The sequence below is a fragment of the Microtus oregoni genome, unplaced genomic scaffold (genome assembly GCF_018167655.1).
Source record: "Microtus oregoni isolate MIOR12 unplaced genomic scaffold, Mior012 000021F_ref0000039, whole genome shotgun sequence".
Taxonomy (NCBI): Eukaryota; Metazoa; Chordata; class Mammalia; order Rodentia; family Cricetidae; genus Microtus; species Microtus oregoni.
The window spans coordinates 28773706-28794803 of NW_024543080.1; the positions used below are offsets into that span (position 1 = coordinate 28773706).

At 37.6% G+C, this 21098-nt stretch overlaps 1 protein-coding gene across 1 annotated transcript in view; it reads left to right on the plus strand.

Moving 5' to 3' along the window:
• Window positions 1-21098, plus strand: part of Pds5a (PDS5 cohesin associated factor A) — a 101808-nt gene that overhangs the window by 15100 nt on the left and 65610 nt on the right. The window contains exons 3-5 of the mRNA XM_041671205.1: window positions 18073-18276; window positions 20016-20102; window positions 20585-20682. Coding sequence (XP_041527139.1) covers window positions 18073-18276; window positions 20016-20102; window positions 20585-20682 — 389 coding nt within the window. The remainder of the gene's footprint in view (window positions 1-18072; window positions 18277-20015; window positions 20103-20584; window positions 20683-21098) is intronic.

The window sequence follows — 21098 nt, forward strand, 5'->3', positions numbered from 1 at the left end:
CTCCGTAGCTTTTGGTTCCTGTCCTGGAACTAGCTCTTCTAGACCAGGCTGGCCTCGAACTCACAGAGATCCGCCTGCCTCTGCCTCTCGAATGCTGGGATTAAAGGCGTGCGCCACCACCGCCCGGCTTTAAAATTTTATTTTTAAAAGATTTAAAATTTTTATTTATGTGCATGACATAAATATGTGTACCATATGTTTGCCTGGTACATACAGAAGCTAGAGTGTGGAACTGGAGTTACTGATGGTTTGAGTGGCCATATAGTTTCTGGAAACCAAACCCAGGTCAGGAAGTGTTTGTAACTGATGAGACACCTCTCTAACCCCTCTCCCAAAGGATTTTAAATACTCTTGATGAACAGCATGCTGTAAAGTAGATTGGTTGTTAAGTTTTTGAGTTCTTAAATGGCACCTGGTATTGTGTGCAGGTGTGTCATTGATCGTCCATGAAGTGCACATGAGTGCATGTGCCTTCATATGTGTAGAGGTGCCTTCAGAGGCCAGAAGTGTTGTATCCCCCTGGAGCTGGAGTTACAGGTGGTTGTGAGCATCATGCATTTTGGCCACTGAGCTTGGGGTCTCTACCGGATTAATACATGGTTTTAGCCATGAACCATCTTTTCAGCCCTCCTTTGTTCTGTTTTAATTTATGTGTAACAGTGTATTTTCTGCATATGTGTATTTGTATCATGTTCATGCAGTGCCTGTATAGGGTCAGAAGAGGATGTTTTATCCCCAGTGACTGGGTTACAGACAGTTGTTAGCTGTCCAGTGGTTGCTTGGAATAGAACCTGGGTTCTCTGGAAGAGGTGAAACCATCTCTCCAACCCCTTAATATAAAATAAGCCCCGAGTTGAGTTTTGTTTTTTCCGAGATAGGGTTTCTCTGTGTGGTTCTAGCTGTCCTGGAACTCACTCTGCAGACCAAGCTGGTCTTGAACTCAGTGAGATCCACCTGCCTCTGCTTCCCTGAGGGCTGGGATTAAAGATGTGCACCACCACTGCCCAGCGGTGATCTTGATACAAAGAAATGATTGAGAACTCTAGAAATAAACTTTATAACTCTAGAAATACACTTTTTAGATATAATTTTGTATCTCTTTGTTAAGTGTCATTTTGCTTTTCTCAGACATACTATTTAAAAGGTGGTATTATTGTTATTATTGTAATGGTTACATAGCACAGGATGGCCCAGAACTCATAATTATCAAGTACAATTTTACTAGTGATTTTAAAAAATGGTATTAAATGAAAGTAGTCTTCAAGTTATTTATTTGTGAAGGCAGAAACTGGGTCTCCAATTGTTTTTCATGCTATCCTGTTACTTCTCAGGCTACAAGTACAGCACATTAGCACTTAAAGGAGAAGTTGAAGTGGCAGTTTCTACACATTTTGCTAAAGAGATTTGACATAGGGTCTGATATTGTAGCACAAGCTGGCTTTAACTTTTGAGCACAAGCCTTCTGCCTTAGCCTAGTGATATATGACTAGAGTGTTGGGATGTGTCATTTTTAGTTTCCCTTTTTTTAAAGTGGGCGTCAAATAAAGACTTGCCTGTTTTTCACTGGTTTATTGCATTCCAGAAGTAATCATTCTTTTTTTTTTTAAGATTTATTTATTTATTATGTATATAACATTCCTTTCATGTGTGCCTGCAGGCCAGAAGAGGGCATCAGATCTCATTATAGATGGCTGTAAGCCACCATGTAGTTGCTGGGAATTGAACTCAGGACCTCTGGAAGAGCCGCCAGTGCTCTTAACCACTGAGCTATCTCTCCAACCCAATTATTATTATTTGTATAGTAGATGCGATCCCAGTTGGACTTCTGAGTCTTCAAAAATGAAATCTTTATATGACTTTATTACTTTTCTGTTCATTAGCAAACTGGTAATACTTAATGTTGTTATTTAGCAGAATATTTGGGGCAGCATATTACTTGAGTGAGAGCAGTTACAGCCAAGTATGATAGGACATGTTGGTAATTCTAGCATTCAGGAAACAGAAACTGGAGAAGCTTGGCTTTGAGGCTAGGGTGGGCTACATGCAGCAAAAAGAAAGACAAGATCAGGAGAAGAGACCTTTGTTTTGTAGTAGTTTTTAATATTTTTTTTCTTTGCATTTAGTTTGCTTGGGATGCTCAGTTATTGTATCTATAGTTTATCTTTTGTTATTATTGGCTATGTGAGTGTGTGCACATGTGTATGTGTGTGTTTTTTTTTTTTAGTTTGAGTAACAAGTTTATTTTTCAAAAGGCTTATATAGACAATAAACAAAGTAAACATTTAAAAGGTTGTAACTGCCCTAGACGCTGCTCTGTAAGTCTAAACATTTCCTCTCAGTAATCATCATCTTCATCGGAGTCCATTACTTTTCTTCTGTTGAATTTAACTGTTGTTTTCTTTTCTGTCTGTTGGCTGACTTTCTCAAGTATTTCTATTAAACCTTGTTCTGACACCTTCCCGCTTAGTTGTCCATACCGAGCCATCTGTATAAGGTAGTTCTCTACTGCTTTAGTTTTCTCAGGCTTTACAAGTGCTAAGTTACTTAACCTGGCCCGGGCTGACTGATCCAGAACTTGGGCTAAGATACTGTTTCTCATTTCTGCTTCCCTTTGTTTTGCTTCCTGTTGGGCTGCATCACCAGGATCCATCACTAGCGATGGCCCTGAGACTCGTTTCCAGCCCACTACTCCCTCCTAGACGGCACCGCGGGGGCTGAGCACCGACTCTGGGGGTGTCCTCCGCGCTCAGGGCTATGTGTGTGTTTTGAATAGGATTTCTCTCTGTAGTCCTGACTCCTAGAACTTGTTGTGTAGACCAGGCTGTCTTTGAACTCAGAGATCCCCCTGCTTCTGCCTTTGATGCTGTGAGAAACATTTAATTGCTGTCTCTTCAAATGTTTCTTCCTTATCCCCCCCACTTGCTTAATGTTGTTTGACAGTTTAATATCTATTCCATTTCTCTGTTCAAATTACCCTTGTTAATGTTTGTTGTTTTCATTCATTTTCTACTTTAAATGCCTGGATGCACATTAGAGTGGAGGCCAGATATCACTGTTTAGTATCTTCCATCTCCACTTTGTTAGTTGACACAGGGTCTTACACTGAACTTGGGGCTCATCTTTTTTTTTTTTTTTTTCCTGGAATGGCAAGCCCTTGAGATATTCTTGTCTTTACCAGTTCTCCCACCTTTCCTTCCTTGGATTATAGTTGTGTGCCACCACACCCAACTTTTACATGAGCACTGGTAATCTAAACTTAGGTTGTCATGCTTGTATTTTATCAACTGAGCCATCTTCCCAGGTCTCATCCCTCACCCCCCCCCCGCACTTTTTTTTTTTTTTTTTTTTAAAGCAGTAGACCCTGGAACTTGCTGCCCTCTTACTCTGAGATCATTGCTTTTGCATCTTGAGTGCTGGGATCAAAAGCACACACCACCACACCTGGCATCACATAAGAGCTCCCCCCCCTTATTTCTTTAATGTAAATAGGAGTTTTGTCTGCATGCATGTCTGTACATCATGTCTGTGCCTAGTGCCTGCAGAAGGCATTAAGTGCCCTGGAACTGGAGTTATAGATAGTTGTGAACCCTTGTGTGTTTGCAGGGAGTCGATCCCAGGTTCTCTGGAAGAGCAGCCAGTGCTCTTCGCCACTGAGTCATCTCTCCAGCCCTTTTAGTATTGTGTGTTATACATTAGCTGATAGCTTGCAACAGGATAATTGTACAAATTGAGAGGAGCCAGAAATGTTACAGGAAATTGACCATTTTCCAATGCGGTAGTGTATTGACCGAGTGCACTATTTTTTTTACTTTATACATGTATTAGAATTAAAAACAAAATACCTCACTTGACCACTTAAGATTTTTGAAATATTTCTACACCATCTGATTTCCAAAGACATAATCTCTTGCTTGTTTTTCAGGGCCACCTGGCTTTCTTATAGTACTAGGGATCATTCAGCTGAATCCTTACTGTGAAATTCTCTTCAGCTGCTTCATTTGCTTGAACAGCTCAAAGTGTTTGGGTGACAGTCTCAATTTCAGAGTGTGCTGTATTCTATGGTAACCAAAACCATAAATTAGCTTACCAAATGTTAAGGTGGAAGCAAAACAATTGACTACAGTCTTAGGTATAATAGTGAAAGGAGCACTCTGATTTCTACCCTTCAGTAGAGAAGTAGCAGTTTGTCACTAGTCCAGAGCATATATTACAGTTTAAAAATAGAACTTTACTGTTTCATGGGTGAAGTCACATATCTGACACTGTAACAGTAAGCCATTCTGCTGGACTTTTCTCATTAGTGGTGCTGTGGAATAGGTGCAAAGATCATGGGGTTCTAAGACTTTGAACTCCTTACCAATTAAATTCTAGCCTTGTGAATTCTAACAGAACTCTTTTTTTTTTTTTTTGGATTTTTTAGGAAGAGTCTTGCCAAAGTAGAAAATGACCTTGAACTCATGATCCTCCTGCCTCAGGATTACAGATAAATGCTATGCTTAGCAGCGCAGGGTTTTCATAGTAAAATTTGTATAAAGATATGCTACAAGTTTTTTGTCTTTGCCTCTGCTGCCACTTACTGTGATCTTGTAAAACACATCTCTACTCTAAAAGTATTAAAATAGGAGCCTTAGAATTGATGGAGTATGGGAATTTTTGTAGGACTGTCACTTTGTTTCTGTCATGTCTAAATACCAGTGTTACATGGTTATGCTTCTGTCTTTTACAGTCAAAGAAAGAATAAGTAACATATATTTGATTTAGGTCACCTGTCATTAAAAGGCTACCCTGAATTGATACCTGGTATCTGACTAAACCCAAATTGTGTCCTTTTGTGCTGTAAGGAAGGGGCTAGTTTTGGAGAGTGGAGTAGAGTGTTTATGTATGACACAGTGCGGTGGTAGGCATGGTGTATTTAACCAGTAGGAACGATCTGGGGCTGAAGATTAATGAAGTCCAGGGTGGTGATGTAGGGAAATGATTGAAATGGCTATCTTTAGCTCCACATCATTAGGCAGTAACTAAGGCAAGAGTGACTACACAATTTGATTGGAGATTTAGAATTTATACTGAAGTAAAAACCTATGTAATTACTAAGGACAAATAGAAGAGCTATAGGTAGACTTGTTCTTGAAAGGAATTGTGCAGTAAAGGATGCTAGAGGTAAAACATTTTTGAAATCTGAGTTCCAGGCTCTACTAAGGTTTGATAAAGGTGAACACTGATGAGATAAATTAATGAGAGGTGCTTTCAATAATTCAGCTGGACCACAAGTATAAATTTGGCCTTTCTGGAGCAGATCAAGGCACATGGTCTTCCTGTGAAGAGTTATGAAAGCTAAAGTGTTAATTGGGTTCTTGATCTCCAGTGAACTGGAAATCTGAATTCTTAGTTTAGGAGCTCTAGACTTAGAAATTTTCTGAGGATTTGTATTCTTGGATTCAAAATTTACCAACAATAGGAGATACAGATAAAAATTCTCTTTCCTGGAGTTCACTTTTTCTCTTGTAGAGAAGAGTTCTATTCAGTTTCTCCTTTTCACATTAAGGGATATAATATCTATACTACAAGCTACTCTATTATTTGTACCTGGGTTTTGTGGTATTATTATACTGATACCTGGAGAGATAGCTCAGTGGTTAGTGCTTACTGATCTGTTCCCAACACTCATATTGGGTGGCTATAGCCACCTGTAACTCCAGCTCCTGGGCATCTGATAACTTAGTGGCCTTAAACACCCAAGTTCACATGAACAGACCTGCACACAGGCAAATACATATATACATAATTAAAAAGAAATTTAAAATCCTTTTAAAATACTGATATGTCTTTGGGCTTTTTTTTTTTTAATTTTTAAAAGGAGTGTCCAGCTAGGTGGGGACACGTTCCTGTAATCCTAGCTCTTGAGAGGCAGTGGAAAGAGGATCAGTTCACGGCCAGCCTGTGCTACTTGAGACCTTGTCTCAGAAATAATTTTCTAAAGCTAATATAGATGTCATGCATGGTGTAGATAATTTTGCTCACTGTTCTAGGGAAATTATACCTTATTTTTGAAAACTATTTTTTTGCTGTCTTTATTTTTTTTTTAAATATTTATTTATTTATTATGTATACAATATTCTGTGTGTATGTCTGAAGGCCAGAAGAGGGCACCGGACCTCATTACAGATGGTTGTGAGCCACCATGTGGTTGCTGGGAATTGAACTCAGGACCTTTGGAAGAGCAGGCAACGCTCTTAACCTCTGAGCCATCTCTCCAGCCCCCTTTGCTGTCTTTATTTTGAGTCAGGGTCTCACTAAGTAACCCTGACTTTCCTGGATCTCTCTCTGTAGACCAGCCTGGCCTCAATCTCAGAGATCTACCTGCCTCTACCTCCTTCCCAATTGCTGGGATTAAAGCTGGGCACCACCACACCTGACTTTTTTGTGTGATCCCAGGCTGGCCTGGAACTTCCTTCGTAGTCAAAGCTGGTCTTGAACTCCTGATCGTTCTGCCTCTGCCTCTTGAACCCTGGAATTAGAAATGTGCCACTATATCCAGCTTCCTTGTGGTTTTTATTTGCTTTCCCCTGGTGAGAATCTTTTCATGTTTTTATTAGCAGCTTATATATTTTTCTTGGGTAAAAGATTAAATGCTTTTCCTGTTAACAAAATTTTAAAAAATACATTTGCTTATTTGTGTGGTGCAGAGAGGAGGGGTGTACATGTATTGCAGCACACATGTGGAGGTCAGAGGATAACTTGAGGGAGTTCTGGGGATTTCACTCAGGTCACCAGGCTTGTTGGCAAATGCCCTTACACTCCATACCATCTTGTAAGCCCTCTTTGCTCATGTTAAGTACATTTTAAAAAATCTTTTCATTATTAGTTGCAAGTTATTTATACATATACACACATGTAATGAAGCACTTAAGCGTGATTTCAATTAACTTGTAAAGTCTATTTTCTGGTTTTGAGTCTAGTTTCTCTGTTTTCCTTTATTGGTATTATATCTAAGAAACCCTCACCTTAACAAACATTTATGTATACTTTTGTTTCTAATATTTTTGTAGTTCTAATTCCTTTTTAAAAAGATTTTTATGTGTGTGAGTGTTTGCCTGCTTGTATATATGTCTTGGTTCTCAAAGAAGACAGAAGAGGACATCCTCTACAACTGCAGTTACAGATGTTGTGAACCACCATGTGTGTGTTGATAATCAAATCTAGGTCTCTAAGAACAAGTGCTAGTAACTGCTGAGCCCCAGTTTAAATTCTTGAATCCTTTGTCCATTTTAGACATTTTTATGTATTTCAAACTAAGGGTCTAAATTTAAAGATTTTTATTTTTTCCTTATAACATTTATTAAAAAGCCTTTTTCTTTCTCCATTGTTTTGGCACTGTTGAAAATTAGTTTCTGTTGAACAGAATTTTAATTCAGTTCCATTGAGCTATATGTCTTTGGATCGTACCATACTATCTTGATTACTGTTGCTTTGTAATATGTTTTGAAATTAGTTTGGGCTCTTGTACTTTGCCTTTTTACCAGGATTCTTTTGGCTCTTCTGAGTTCCTTGTACCTTATGGTCAGTGTATCAGTTTCTGCAGAGTAGATGGCCCGCCAGCTCAGGTTCCGATGAGGTTTGTGGTGAGTCTGTAGATTGGGAGCATACTGTGGGTTTTTTGTTTGTTTTTGAGACAAGGTCTGTAGCTCTGCTAGTCTAGAACTCAATCTGTAGATCAGGCTGGCCTCTACAGAGATCTGCCTGTCTCTGCCCCTGGAGTGCTGGGGTTAAAGGCCCAGCCAAAAAGATTTCTTTTTCCTTTAGTTTACTCTTCTAGCACCATTGTCAGAAATTAGGACTGTTGGACTGGTTTATGTTTGGACATCTTTTTTGTGTCAGTGACCTATTTTTTGTTGTTTGTGGTTTTAAGGTATAATTATAAATCAAGGGTTGTAATACATCCACAGTTACTCTTTTGCTTAGACTTGCTTTGGCTTCAGGGTATCTTACAGTTTCCTATGAATTTTAGGATTGGTTTTTCTATTTCTATAAACTCAGCCATTGGAATTTTGGGATTGCGTTGAATATGTGGATCACTTTGGGTAACATGACCGTTTGTTTCCCTAAGCGTGGAAAGCTTTTCTGTCTTAGGACATCTTCTCAAATGTCTCTTCAGTGTTTTAGAGTTTTTATTGTAAAAGTCTTTCTCCTTCATTAGGTTTATTTGTATTTGTAGGATGAAAAATACATTTTTTATATAATTGTTTGTAGTGTGCTTATGGAGGACAGAGCCTACTCTTCCCTTTCACTGGATCCCAGTTTCAAACTCGGGTCCCCAGCCTGGCAGCACGTGCCCTTACACAAAGAACAGTCCGTCCCTGAGAGCAGTTGGTATGAACTCCAAGCAGAAGTGGAGTGTGCTGCTTACTGGTTTGCTCAGTCTACCTGCCTAAAAATGGGCACATCAATTAACACCTCACAAGACCCCCCCCCCCCCAGACTAATCTAATGGAGGAAATTCTTCAGTTGAGGTTCCCAGGTCAGCGTGACACCTCTTTTTGGTTATTTTTTTTACAGGCACATTAACTTTAGAAATGTCCTTGCCACTGTTTGTGGAGTAGTCAGGTTCTCACTGGCTCCTGAGGTCTACTAGCTTGTTCAGGGAAGAGGGCTGGGGCGGGGTGGGGTGGGATAGTAGAAGTCAGAGTTGAGGGATGTGGTAAAAGCAAACAGAGCACTGAACTTTACATCGGAGCAGATCTGAGGGAACCAGACACTTAGTTTGCTAGTGTTTTCAGACTTTGTCCAGCTGTAAGCCATCTTGTGGAAGGGGGAAGCTGGATAATGCAGTCATCTAGATTCACCAGGCTTGGCCTAAGGGTCTCGGTTGCAGCAAATTGTACTTGGTAGTGAGGTAGCGCCAGAGGTTGGGCAATATTCTGGACTTGACTCAGAGCTCATAGTCTCCATATTAGTCCACAGGTGATTGGTCTCACTCCTTGACACAAAGGGCAGGATCACCAACAATCTTATGTCCATGGCCTACATTCTGCTGTTCCAACTTCTCAGTGGGTCTACGGCTGATCCTGTATATTGTGGCATGGTGTCCTTAGGCTCCCTGACTTGTTTCTAGATTTCTAGAATAGCTCAGTCCTCAGAAAAACAGAAACAGAAGGTCCCCTCTCTTGATGGTGCCAAGCTGAACACATTCAGAGCTGAGCTAGAGCGGTAAGTTGATTTAGTGCACCCCTCAGGACAAACCTCTGCATCTTACATATTACTACCACCACAAACTTCCTGTACTGAAATTTCAGTTTATTGGGCTAATCATAGGAATTTGGATGAAGGGTTACCTATAGGAACATGAGAGATCCCAGCAGGACTGTCTAATAGAAACTTGCAACATAGGAAGTTCTGATTTTGCATTGTTCAGTATAATAGTTACTGACCATGATAGAAATAATGACTTTTCTTTTCCTTTTTTTCTGTTTTGTTTTTTTTTCTTTTTTTATTACTTTCTTTTTTATTGATATTTATTGAGCTCTACATTTTTCTCTGCTCCCCTCCCTGCCTCTCCCCTCCTCACTTTAAGCCACCACTCCCCCAAGGTCCCCATGCTCCCAATTTACTCAGGAGATCTTGTCTTTTTCTACTTTCTACTTCCCATGTAGATTAGATCTATGTAAGTCTCTCTTAGTGTCCATATTGTTGTCTAAGTTCTCTGGAATTGTGGTTCGTAGGCTGTCTTTCTTTGCTTTATGTTTAAAAACCACCTATGAGTGAGTACATGTGATAATTATCTTTCTGTGTCTAGCTTACCTCACTCAAAATAATGTTTTCTAGCTCCATCTGTTTCCATTTTGAATTTGCAAAATTCAAGCTGTCGTTATTTTTTCTGCTGTGTAGTACTCCATTGTGTAAATGTACCACATTTTTCTTATCCATTCTTAGATCGAGGGACATTTAGGTTGTTTCCAGGTTCTGGCTATGACAAACAAAGCTGCTATGAACATGGTTGAACACATGTCCTTGGGGCACGATTGAGCATCCTTTGGATATATACCCAAAAGTGGTATTATTGGATCTTGAGGAAGGTTGTTTCCTAATTTTCTGAGAAATCGCCACACTGACACCCAAGGAGTTATACCAGCTTGCATTCCCACCAGCAATTCAGACGTGTTCCCTTTCCCCCACAACCTCTCCAGCATAAGTTGTCATCAGTGTCTTTGATCTTGGCCATTCTTACAGGTGTAAGATGGAATCTCAGAGTTGTTTTGATTTGCATTTCTCTGGTGACTAAGGATGTTGAACATTTCCTTAAGTGTCTTTCAGCCATTTTAGATTCCTCTGTTGAGAGTTCTCTGTTTAGGTCTGTACTCCATTTTTTTTTTATTGGATTATGTGATCTTTTGGTGTCCAATTTCTTGAGTTCTTTTTGAGTTCTATTTTGGAAATCAGACCTCTGTCTGATGTGGGGTTATTGAAGATCTTTTCTCATTCTGTAGGCTGTCATTTTGTCTTGTTGACCATGTCCTTTGCTTTACAGAAGCTTTTCAGTTTCAGGAGGTCCCATTTATTAATTGCTTCTCTCAGTGTCTGTGCTGCTGGGGTTCTATTTAGGAAGTGGTCTCCTCTGCCAATGTGTTCAAGTGTACTTCCCACTTTCTCTTCTAGAAGGGAAGGCTCAGTGTGGCTGGCTTTATGTTGAGGTCTTTGATCCATTTGGACTTGAGTTTTGTGCATGGTGATAGATATGGGTCTATTTTCATGTTTCTACATGTTGATATCCAGTTATGCCAGTACTACTTGTTAAATATGCTTTCTTTTTTCTATTTGACATTTTTTGCTTCTTTATCAAAGATCAGGTGTTCAAAGATGTGTGTATTGATATCTGGGTCTTCTATTTGGCTCCATTGGTCCTCCTGTCTGTTCTTATGCCAGTTCCAGGCTGTTCCAGTACTGTAGCTCTGTAGTAGAGTTTGAAGTCAGGGATTGTGATGACTCCAGAAGTTCTTTAATTGTACAGGATTGTTTTGGTTATCCTGGGTTTTTTGTTTGTTTGTTTGTTTGTTTGTTTCTTTTCCAAATGAAGTTGAGTGCCATTCTTTCAAGGTCTTTGATGAATTTTGCTGGGATTTTGATGGGCATTGCGTTGAATCTGTAGATTGCTTTTGGTAATATTGCCATTTTTACTATGTTAATTCTGCCTACCCAAGAGCATGGGAGGTCTTTCCACTTTCTGGTGTCTTCTTCAATTTCTTTCTTCAGAGATTTAAAGTTCTTGTCATACAAGTCTTCCACTTGTTTGGTTAGAGTTACTCCAAGATACTTTATGCTATTTGTGGCTATTGTAAAGTTGGGTGTTGATTCTCTGATTTCTTCCCCAGCCCTTTTATCATCTGTGTACAGGAGGGCTACTGATTTTTTTTGTGTTAATCTTGTATCCTGCTACATTGCTGAAAGTATTTATGAGTTGTAGAAGTTGCTTGGTAGAATTTTTGGGATCACTTATGTAAACTATCATATCATCAGCAAACAGTGAGAGTTGACTTCTTTTCTAATTTGTATTCCCTTGATCTCCCTTTGGTGTCTTACTACTCTAGCTAGGATCTCAAGAACTATATTGAATAGATATGGAGAGAGTGGACAACTTTGTCTTGTCCCTGATTTCAGTAGAATCTCTGGGAGTTTCTCTCCATTTAGTTTGATGTTGGCTTTTGGCTTGCTGTATATTGCCTTAATTATGTTTAGGTATGTTCCTTGTATCCCTGCTCTCTCCAAGGCCCTCATCATGAAGGGATGTTGATTTTGTCAAATACTTTTGTGGCATCTAATGAGATGATCGTGTGGTTTTTATTTTTCAGCTTATTTATATGGTGGATTACAGTGACAGATTTTCATATGTTGAACCATCCCTGCATCTGGGATGAAACTGACTTGGTCATGGTGGATGATGGTTCTGATGTGTTCTTGGATTTGATTTGCCAGTATTTTATTTAGTATATCAATGTTCATGAGTGAGATTGGTATGTAATTCTCTTTCTTAGTATTGTCTTTCTGTGATTTGGGTATCAGGGTAATTGTAGCCTCATAAAAAGAGTTTGGCAACGTTCCCTCTGTTTCTATTGTGTGGAATAATTTGAGTTCCTCTTTGAAAGTCTTGTAGAATTCTGAGCTGAAACCATCTGGTCCTGGGCTTTTTTTGGTTGGGAGGCTTTTGATGACTGTTTCTTTTTCTTCAGCAGTGATAGGTCTGTTTACTTTGCTTATCTGTAGGTTTTGATTTAATTTTGGTAAGTGATATTTATCCAGAAAGTTGTCCATTTCTTTTAAGTTTTCCAATTTTGTGGAGTACAGGTTTTCAAAATATGACCTGATGATCCTCTGTATTTCCTCCTGTCTGTTGTTAAGTTCCTCTTTTCATTTCTGATTTTGTTAATTTGGATATTCTCTCTCTGACTTGGTTAGTTTGGATAAAGGTTTGTCTATTTTGTTGATTTTTCTCAAAGAACCAACTCTCATTGAGTCTCATTGATTCTTTGTATTCTCTTTGTTTCTATTTTGTTGATTTCAGCTCTCAATTTGATTATTTCCTGTCGTCTAGTTCTCTTAGGTGAGTTAACTTCTTTTTGTTCTGAAGTTTTCAAATGTTCTGTTAATTCACTAGTGTGGGATTTTTCCCCTTCTTTATGTAGGCATTTAGTGCTATGAACTTGCCTCTTAACACTGCTTTCATTGTTTCCCATAAATTTGGGTATGTTGTGTGGTCATTTTCATTGAATTTTAGAAAGTCTTTAATTTCCCCCTTTATTTCTTTCGTGACCCGTAGATGATTCAGTTGAGCATTGTTTAATTTCCATATGTTTGTGGGTTTTCTGGAATTGGTATTGCTGTTGGCTTCTAGTTTTAAAGCATGGTGATCTGATATTGGGTTATTCCAATTTTTTTTTTTATTTGTAGAGGTTTGTTTTGTTACTGAGTATGTGGTCAACTTTTGAGAAGGTTCCATGAGGTGCAGAGAAGAAGGTATATTCTTTTCTGTTTGGATGGAATATTCTATAGATGTCTGTTAAGTCCATTTGAGTCATAACATCTGTTAGTTCTCTTATTTCTCTGTTCATTTTTTGTCTGATTGACCTGTCCAGTGGTGAGAGGGAAGTGTTGAAGTCTCCCACTATTAGTGTGTAGGGTTTAATATATGATTTAAGCCTTAGAAGTGTTTCTTTGACATATGAGGGTACCCTTGTATTTGGGGCATAGATGTTCAGTATTGAAATTTCTTCTTGATGGATTTTTCCTGTGACTAATATGAAATGTCCTTTGTCTCTTTTTGACTGATTTTAGCTTGAAGTCTATTTTGTTAGATATTAGGACAGCTACACCCACTTGTTTCTTAGGTCCATTTGATTGGTATATTTTTTCCCAACCTTTTACTCTGAGACCATGTCTGTCTTTGAGGTTGAGATACGTTGTTTTTGTATGTAGAAGCGGGATGGATTCTGTTTTCGTATACAATCCGTTAGCCTGTGCCTTTTTATGGGAGAGTTGAGTCCATTTACATTAAGGGATATTAATGACTAGTGATTGCTATCTCCTGTTGATTTAGTTTTCATTGTTGGTGATGTTAATTTGTGTATTTTTTCTTCGGAATTTGCTCTAATGAGATCATTAATTGTGTGTTTTTGTTGGGTTGGAGTTTTCCTTCTAGTATTTTGTGTAGGGCTGGGTTTGTGGCTAGGTATTGGTGAAATCTAGATTTGCCATGGAATATCTTGTTTTGTCCTTCTATGGTAATCTACAGTTTTGCTGGGTATAGTAGTCTGGGCTGGCATCCGAGGTCTGTATAATGCTTGACCATGACCTTCTGGCTTTCATTGTCTCCACTGAGAAGTCAGGTGTAATTTTGATAGGTCTACCTTTATATGTTACTTGATCTTTTTTCTTTTCAGCTCTTAATAAATTTTCTTTCCTTACTCTGTTCGTTTGGTGTTCTGTAAGCTTCTTGTATCTTCATAGGCATATCTTTCTTTAGGTAGGGAAAGTTTTCCTCTATGATTTTGTTAAATAAATTTTCTGTGCCTTTGAGTTGAACTCCTTCTTTTATACCTATTATTCTAAGATTTGGCCTTTTTTGTAGTGTCCCATATTTCATGGATATTTTGGGTTAAGCTTTTGTTAGGTTAATGTTTTCTTTAACTGATGAGTCTATTTCCTCTAGTGTATCTTCAGCGCTTGAGATTCTCTCTTCCATTTATTGTATTCTGTTGTTCATGCTTGCATTTGTGGTTCCTGATCTTTTTATCATAATTTCTGTTTCTATTATTCCTTCGGCTTGTGTTTTCTTTATTTTGTCTATCTCAGTTTTTAAGTCCTGAATAGTTTATTTTATATGTTTGAGTTCTTTTTCTTGGATTTCTTTAAGTGATTTTCTCATATCTTCCAATTTTTTGTTAGTTTTTTTTCTCCATTTAAGGTAATTTCTCATTTCATCTTTAAGAATTTCAAACATTCTCTTGAGGTTATTTTTTAGATCATTTTCTTCTGGTCCATCCATATTTGGTTGTTTAGGTCTTTCTTTTGTAGGGTCTTTAGGTTTTACTGGTGTTGTGTTGCTCTTTGTGGTGTAGCGTGTGATCTTACCTTTTCTACTCATCTTTTCCTCTAATAGGTGTGGTTGGGGCTGTCTGAGATTCTGTTGAATGATCTTCTAGGTGCTAGTCAATCCAAAGCTCACATGGTTGTTTCTTGTGGTATAGTCCATGTCACAGTTCTAGTTACCCTGTTGGTTATTTGGTGTTCTTGGAGGTAGTTCAGTGTTCCTGTGCTTTGGTCTTCTCCCTTGAAGTTTGCTGTCTCAGGCTGGCTTTGATCTGTTTCTGTAAATCTTGGTCTGGATCTCCTCCTGCAGAAGTCCCTGGCTTAGTGTTGGACCTGTTGTTGTGAAGATTGCTGGCTCAGTCAGTCCTGATCTGCCCCTGTCCCGGAACTGGCTTCGGCTCCTGGTGGAGCTTGTTCTCTCTGTGTCTTAGGTAACTGGTTCAGTCCCGCTCTGGTTTTGGTGGGTCGTAGACTCTGAGTCAGGCTGTTGGCTCAATCCTGGTCTGCCAATGTCCCAGGACTGGATTGACTCCTAGGGCTGGATTTGCTCCTGGCTTCTGCTCCCGGTGGAGCTTGTTTACTAAATAGCACATTTTTTAAATGAACTGCATCAGTACAATAGTTTAATAATAAAAACAAGCAGGGTGAGGTTATGCACACCTTTAATCCCAGGACTAGTGAGGCAGAGGCAGGCCCATCTCTGTGAGTTCGAGGCCAGTTTGGTCTACAGAATGAATTCTAGGACAGATTGCAAAGCTACAGAGAAATCCTGCCCCCCTCAAACAAAACAAAACAAAAAGAATAGAAATAAATATAACAAAAATAACCTTAAATTTTTATCATATACAAAAATCAGTACCATTGTAAAATATTTAAAACTAGTAGTTACTTTTTTAGTTTAAAAGTTAATAATCTACACTTTTATCCTATTATTCCTGCATACCTTTTTTTCTTTTCAGAGCCAGGTCCCTGAATCTAATCTCCTTTGTTCAGCTTTTTTCCTTATCATGAACAATAACAAATTGTAACCAACCCCCCTAAGCAATGACAAACATCCATAACCTACTGAATGATCAAAAACCATCCGCTCACCTCTTGGGAATGTGGGCATTGTGTTCTCTAGACTGCTTTCTGTTGTGGCGTTGGCATCTTTATGGAACCCTGAAAAAAATCAAGGTAATCATCAGGTCCTGGGGATGCTAGCTGTTGTCCAGTCTTGGTATAATGAGATAATGCAAAGCTTATCTGAAATTTTGGCTGGAGTAGTCTGTGAGGGTGGATTATCTCAGCCAGCAGACTTAAAGCTGATCTGGATGCAGACTCTGAGGAAACTGCAACAGAGGTATTCAAAGAGGTTGGATCACATGGGCCACGTATTTTCTTTGGTGTTTGATTCCCTTGCTATGAAAACACATAAACTTTTAAAGGTAACATACATATCTGCATTAACACATGTATGGACTATATGTTATTTACAAGGTAGCCAAAGATAAGTTTTTCTTTTATGTTTGAGCAGGTAAAATATACATTATTTGTCTTGTAATGTTTCTTGTTTTTTTGTTTGGATTTTCGAGACAGGGTTTCTTCGTAGCTTTTGGTTCCTATCCTGGAACTAGCTCTTGTAGACCAGGCTGGCCTCGAACTCACAGAGATCCTCCTGCCTCTGCCTCCTGAGTGCTGGGATTAAAGGCATGCGCCACCACCTCCCGGCTTGGTTTATTTCTTTATGTCTGAAGCCAGAATTTACTAGGGGTCTCCCTCAACCTTGAATGGATTCTACAGGTTTTTGTTTTCTGTGCAAACAATAGCATAACCTCTTCTCCAGTGCAGCATATTTTTTTATTTCCATTTTGAAGTTAAGCCATTTTTAAAATATGTAGGTTGGTTTAATTTAGCAGTTTCCACATCCAATGTCTCAGAAGCTATTGCTTGTTCATAAAATAATTCAGTCAGTACAACACAATACAAGATCCAGTTTCTGTCTATATTTTCTTTTTTTCCCTTTTTTTCTGTCTGTATTTTCTATCTTTATGTGACTTATCTTTTTTATAGTATTTTTTCCTTTGGAGACTTTATCTTACTATTTATAAGCTTGTTTTTATGACTGTTATTTTCATTTTTATGTATGTTGTTAAACACACTGTAACCTATTTTAGAGTTTCTTTTTTGTCTGAACCTGCTTTACTGCATATCTTCATTTTTTTTTTGTCTGAGTGAAACCTTAAACTGCTGTGCAACTTAGCTCATGGCATGCTGGCAGATCAAGCCTGTAGGCAGTGGCTGGAAGATGCGTCTTTTTTGCTCAGCCTGCATGAAAGACTGTGGTACTACAAAGCCATGTTGGCTCTATTTTTGTGTGTTTGGAGCCTTTTTTAAAAAAGCTTTCTCGGGTTCTGTGTAGGAATACATGTTGGGTGCCATGTGTAGTCAGACTTTTCTTTGAGCTGCCAGCTCACAAAACATGACAAACTTACTTATTAATTATGAAAGCTAGAATAACAGCTTAGGCTTGTTTTTAACTGGCTCTTATAACTTAAATTAACCCATTTTTATTAATTTACTTTCTGCCTTGTGGCTTTATTACCTCATCTCCTAATAGCCCATCCTGTTTGCTCTGTGTCTCACTGGCTATTCTACCCTCTTCCTAGAGTTCTCTATGTCCAGAAGTCTCTGTTATACTTCCTGCCTAGTTACTGGTCATTTAGCTTTTTATTAAACCAGTCACAGTGACTTTTAAAAGTAGAAACAAGATCGAGTCTTGCTGTGTAACTCAAAACGGCTTCCAGCTATTTCTTTAGCTCAAGTTTAGCTCAAACTCAGCATAAGTTATTTATAATTAAAACTTTCCATCAGAAATAGAACTACATGAAGCTTATAATATGGTTTTATATTATACAAAGGCCAGTAAAATTCAAGTGAAGGTTTAATGAGGCTATAAAATGCAACTTTGATTATAAAATGAAAATGATATAAAATGCTAAATACCTTATCAGTTGTGTACATGGGGTCAAAACTGTTTTAGTTAAGTTACATTTGAGTAATGAAATCAAATATGTTGACATATACCTGAAGTTACAATTGCTTGAGAATCTAAGGAGGAAATTGGGAGAATTACTTGGTTCTGCTCTGACAACTTAGCAAGATATCATCTAAATAAATAGTTCAGTACGATCACAAATGGAAGTTTTTAAGTCATAGAAATGTGGTGTAAAACAGATAAGGTGTCTGAGTAATCTACAAGTTGATTCTTGTTTTTTATAAATTTCCTTGTGACTGTGCTTTTCATGATTATGATTGTTTTTTCAGTGTGTGGGTGTTGGTGTGCATGCTTATGTGGTGGTTGGTAATGAACCTAAGACCTTTTGCTCTTCCACTGATCTAAACATCCCCAGCTCTTTTCCCAAGTTCACAAAAGGAAGGGGAGGAGGGACATCTTTAACTGATTACTAAGTATGATGGGTTGATTTTTTTTTTTTTTTTTTTTTTTTTTTACAGATGGTAGTGAAAACTTTTATGGATATGGATCAGGATTCGGAAGATGAAAAGCAACAGTATCTCCCACTAGCCTTGCATCTCGCATCTGAATTCTTTCTCAGGAACCCTAATAAAGATGTGCGCCTTCTTGTAGCATGTTGTCTGGCTGATATATTTCGAATTTATGCCCCAGAAGCTCCATATACTTCCCACGATAAACTTAAGGTAAATATATTGTTTGCAAAATACCATTACTTTTATTTTGTCACATAAGAGGTCTTTTGACCACAAGTTTCATATAATTATTTATTATCTACAGATATGACTGGTACAGAATGAGGCTTTGGAAGGTAAAGATCAGAGCTTGTCCTGATCTGCTTATATTTAACCTTCCTGTTCGTCCCCCAGAAAGCCCAGTTGGATAGATGGAAAGCATAAATAGTGGCTTAATGATAGTTTGTGAAACAGTACTATACTAGAATTTAGACAGTGAGATAATTTTCCCCTTACAGGTTATTAAGTAGTGGATATTCAGAACTGCTCGTTTTTGTGGTTCTATCTTTTAAAAACAATTGTTAGGGTTGGAGAAATGGCTTAGAGGGAAAGAGCACTGGCTGCTCTTCCAGAGGTCCTGAGTTCAATTCCCAGCAACTGCATGGTGGCTCACAACTGTCAGTAATGAGATCTGGTGCTCTCTTCTGGCGTACAGTCATAAATGCAAACAGAACACTGTATACATAAAAAATAAATCTTTAAAAAAATTGTTAAGGTGATCCATTGAACTGGTTTTATACTGTTTTTGAGTAATTCTTGGGGAAACGGTAATCTTATTATTTATGTGCATGTGCCTGCATGAGTTTATGTGTATGGCATGCATGTATATGCTGGCAGTGATAAGAGGAGGCTTTCATATTTTCTGAAATGAGTTACAGATGGTTGTAAATCCCCAGACGGATGTGCTGGGAACCAAACTCGGGTTGTGTATAAGGGCAGCAAGTGCTCTCATTACCGAGTTGTTGCCCCTTTTAGTACAGTTAGTATTGCCCTTTCATCTCTTTTGTTTCTTTTTCCATACTTTCAGTCACTTGTGATCAACCAAAATATTAAATGGGAAATTCCACAAATGACAACAGTTCACAAAGTTTCAGTTTGATAAGTTCACTGTCATGCTTTCTCTTGAGACATATGGTGTCTGCCCATGAATCACTTAGTGGCTTTCTTTGTTACCTGAGAACTGAACTAGTGTCTTATTGTTTACGTTCAAGTCATCAGTACTTAAATAATGACCCCTTTTATAACTTTGTTTTGTAACTTTTATAATACTGTTCTGTCTCATGGTTATTTCTGTTCATGTTTTACTGTGCCTTATAGACTAACCTTTATCATGGATATGCATTTAAGGAAAAAACAAAATATATGTAGATTACAAGCATCCACTGTCCGGATTACAACAAAACATGTCATTTTATGCTATACTAATATTAGTTTGAATGAATGAAAATGTCTCAAGGAAACTTATTAAGGAACAAAGCACCATCCTCAGTCCTCAGGTCAATGCCTCGCGTTTGTGCCAAATAGCTTTTCATTATCAAATTCAAAACCATGGACTGAAAACTACTTGCTTACATGTCAGGAGAAAAGAGTAGTTTTCCATGATGCAATGCAGAGACAGTGAATGACAAGTGTAGTAAGATGAAGAATGTTCTCAGATGAGTGTACAGTAAAAGTCTGTAGTTTTGCTTCCAAAGGATGTTGTTTTGTTTGTTCTAATCTATTCCAGTCATTTAAAATAATGCTGTCCCACAGCATTCAAATAAAGGGGAACTTTGTTTATTGTAGTTTGTAATGACTTTAGATATCTATCCCTCTATATGTAGATATAGATATGCACTTAGTGTATTGCAAAAATGAAAAGTAATAGTGTTTAAGCTAATAAATTTTTTACTTTTTTATTTCTTTAACAGGACATATTTCTCTTTATTACCAGACAGTTAAAAGGTTTGGAGGATACAAAGAGTCCACAGTTTAATAGATACTTTTATTTATTAGAGGTAACAATAATACTTTATTTAATAAATATGATTCCATGTAGTTACAAATTCTTAAAATTATAATGTAAAGTAAAACTGTTATATATAACTTATTTAATAAATTGTCTTACATTTCCTAAGGAAAATATCTCTATGTTTCCTCCGTCTTTAAAAGATGAAGTATATCTGGTGAAAAAAATAATTTGATATTTCACTGTCATTCTTAATCTAAAAATGAATCTTCACAGCTTCTGAAATTTTATGCCTATATATATATATATATTTGTAATAACTCCTAACTATTCAGTACTTTTCAACCTGAGACAGTTGATGCTGCCAGTTAAATTTTTAAAGATTGGACTGATTTTAATTGTGTACATTGAGTCTTTGTAGACTTCACTGTAAACAATTCTACATGTAAAAATTAAATTGTACTCGTGTGCTTTTGTGTGACAGTTCTACATGTATGTGATTAACCAGTTATTTTTATTTGTTGATTTAAGAATTTAGCTTGGGTTAAATCATATAACATCTGCTTTGAGTTGGAAGATTGCAATGAAATTTTTATTCAGCTTTTTAGGACTCTCTTCTCAGTAATCAAGTAAGTTTTTTTAAGCTTTTTAAAAAAATTTGTGTTTATTGAAGTGTTATGTACTCTAATATATAAGCTAAATTCTCTAGATTTCTAGAGAAATTTTTTTCTAAGAATATTACAAAGGGGGAAATAAATCCTGTTGTTTGAAAGCTGTGGTTACCATTTTTCAACTAATTAGTTAATTATTTCCTTGATATAGGGGCTCCTTTGTAGCTCTGAGATACCTGGAACTTAGGTAGCCAGGTTGGCCTCAAACTTGCAGTTTTCTGCCTAACCTACTGAGTGATTAAATTATTAGGATTGAGGCAGCATACCTGATGTTACACTGCCTCTTTAAATTTGCTGTATTGAACTGGTTGACTTTTCGTGTGTTTCAGGCTAAATAATATTAGAGGATCATAAAACAGTCCTTGGAGTTTTTT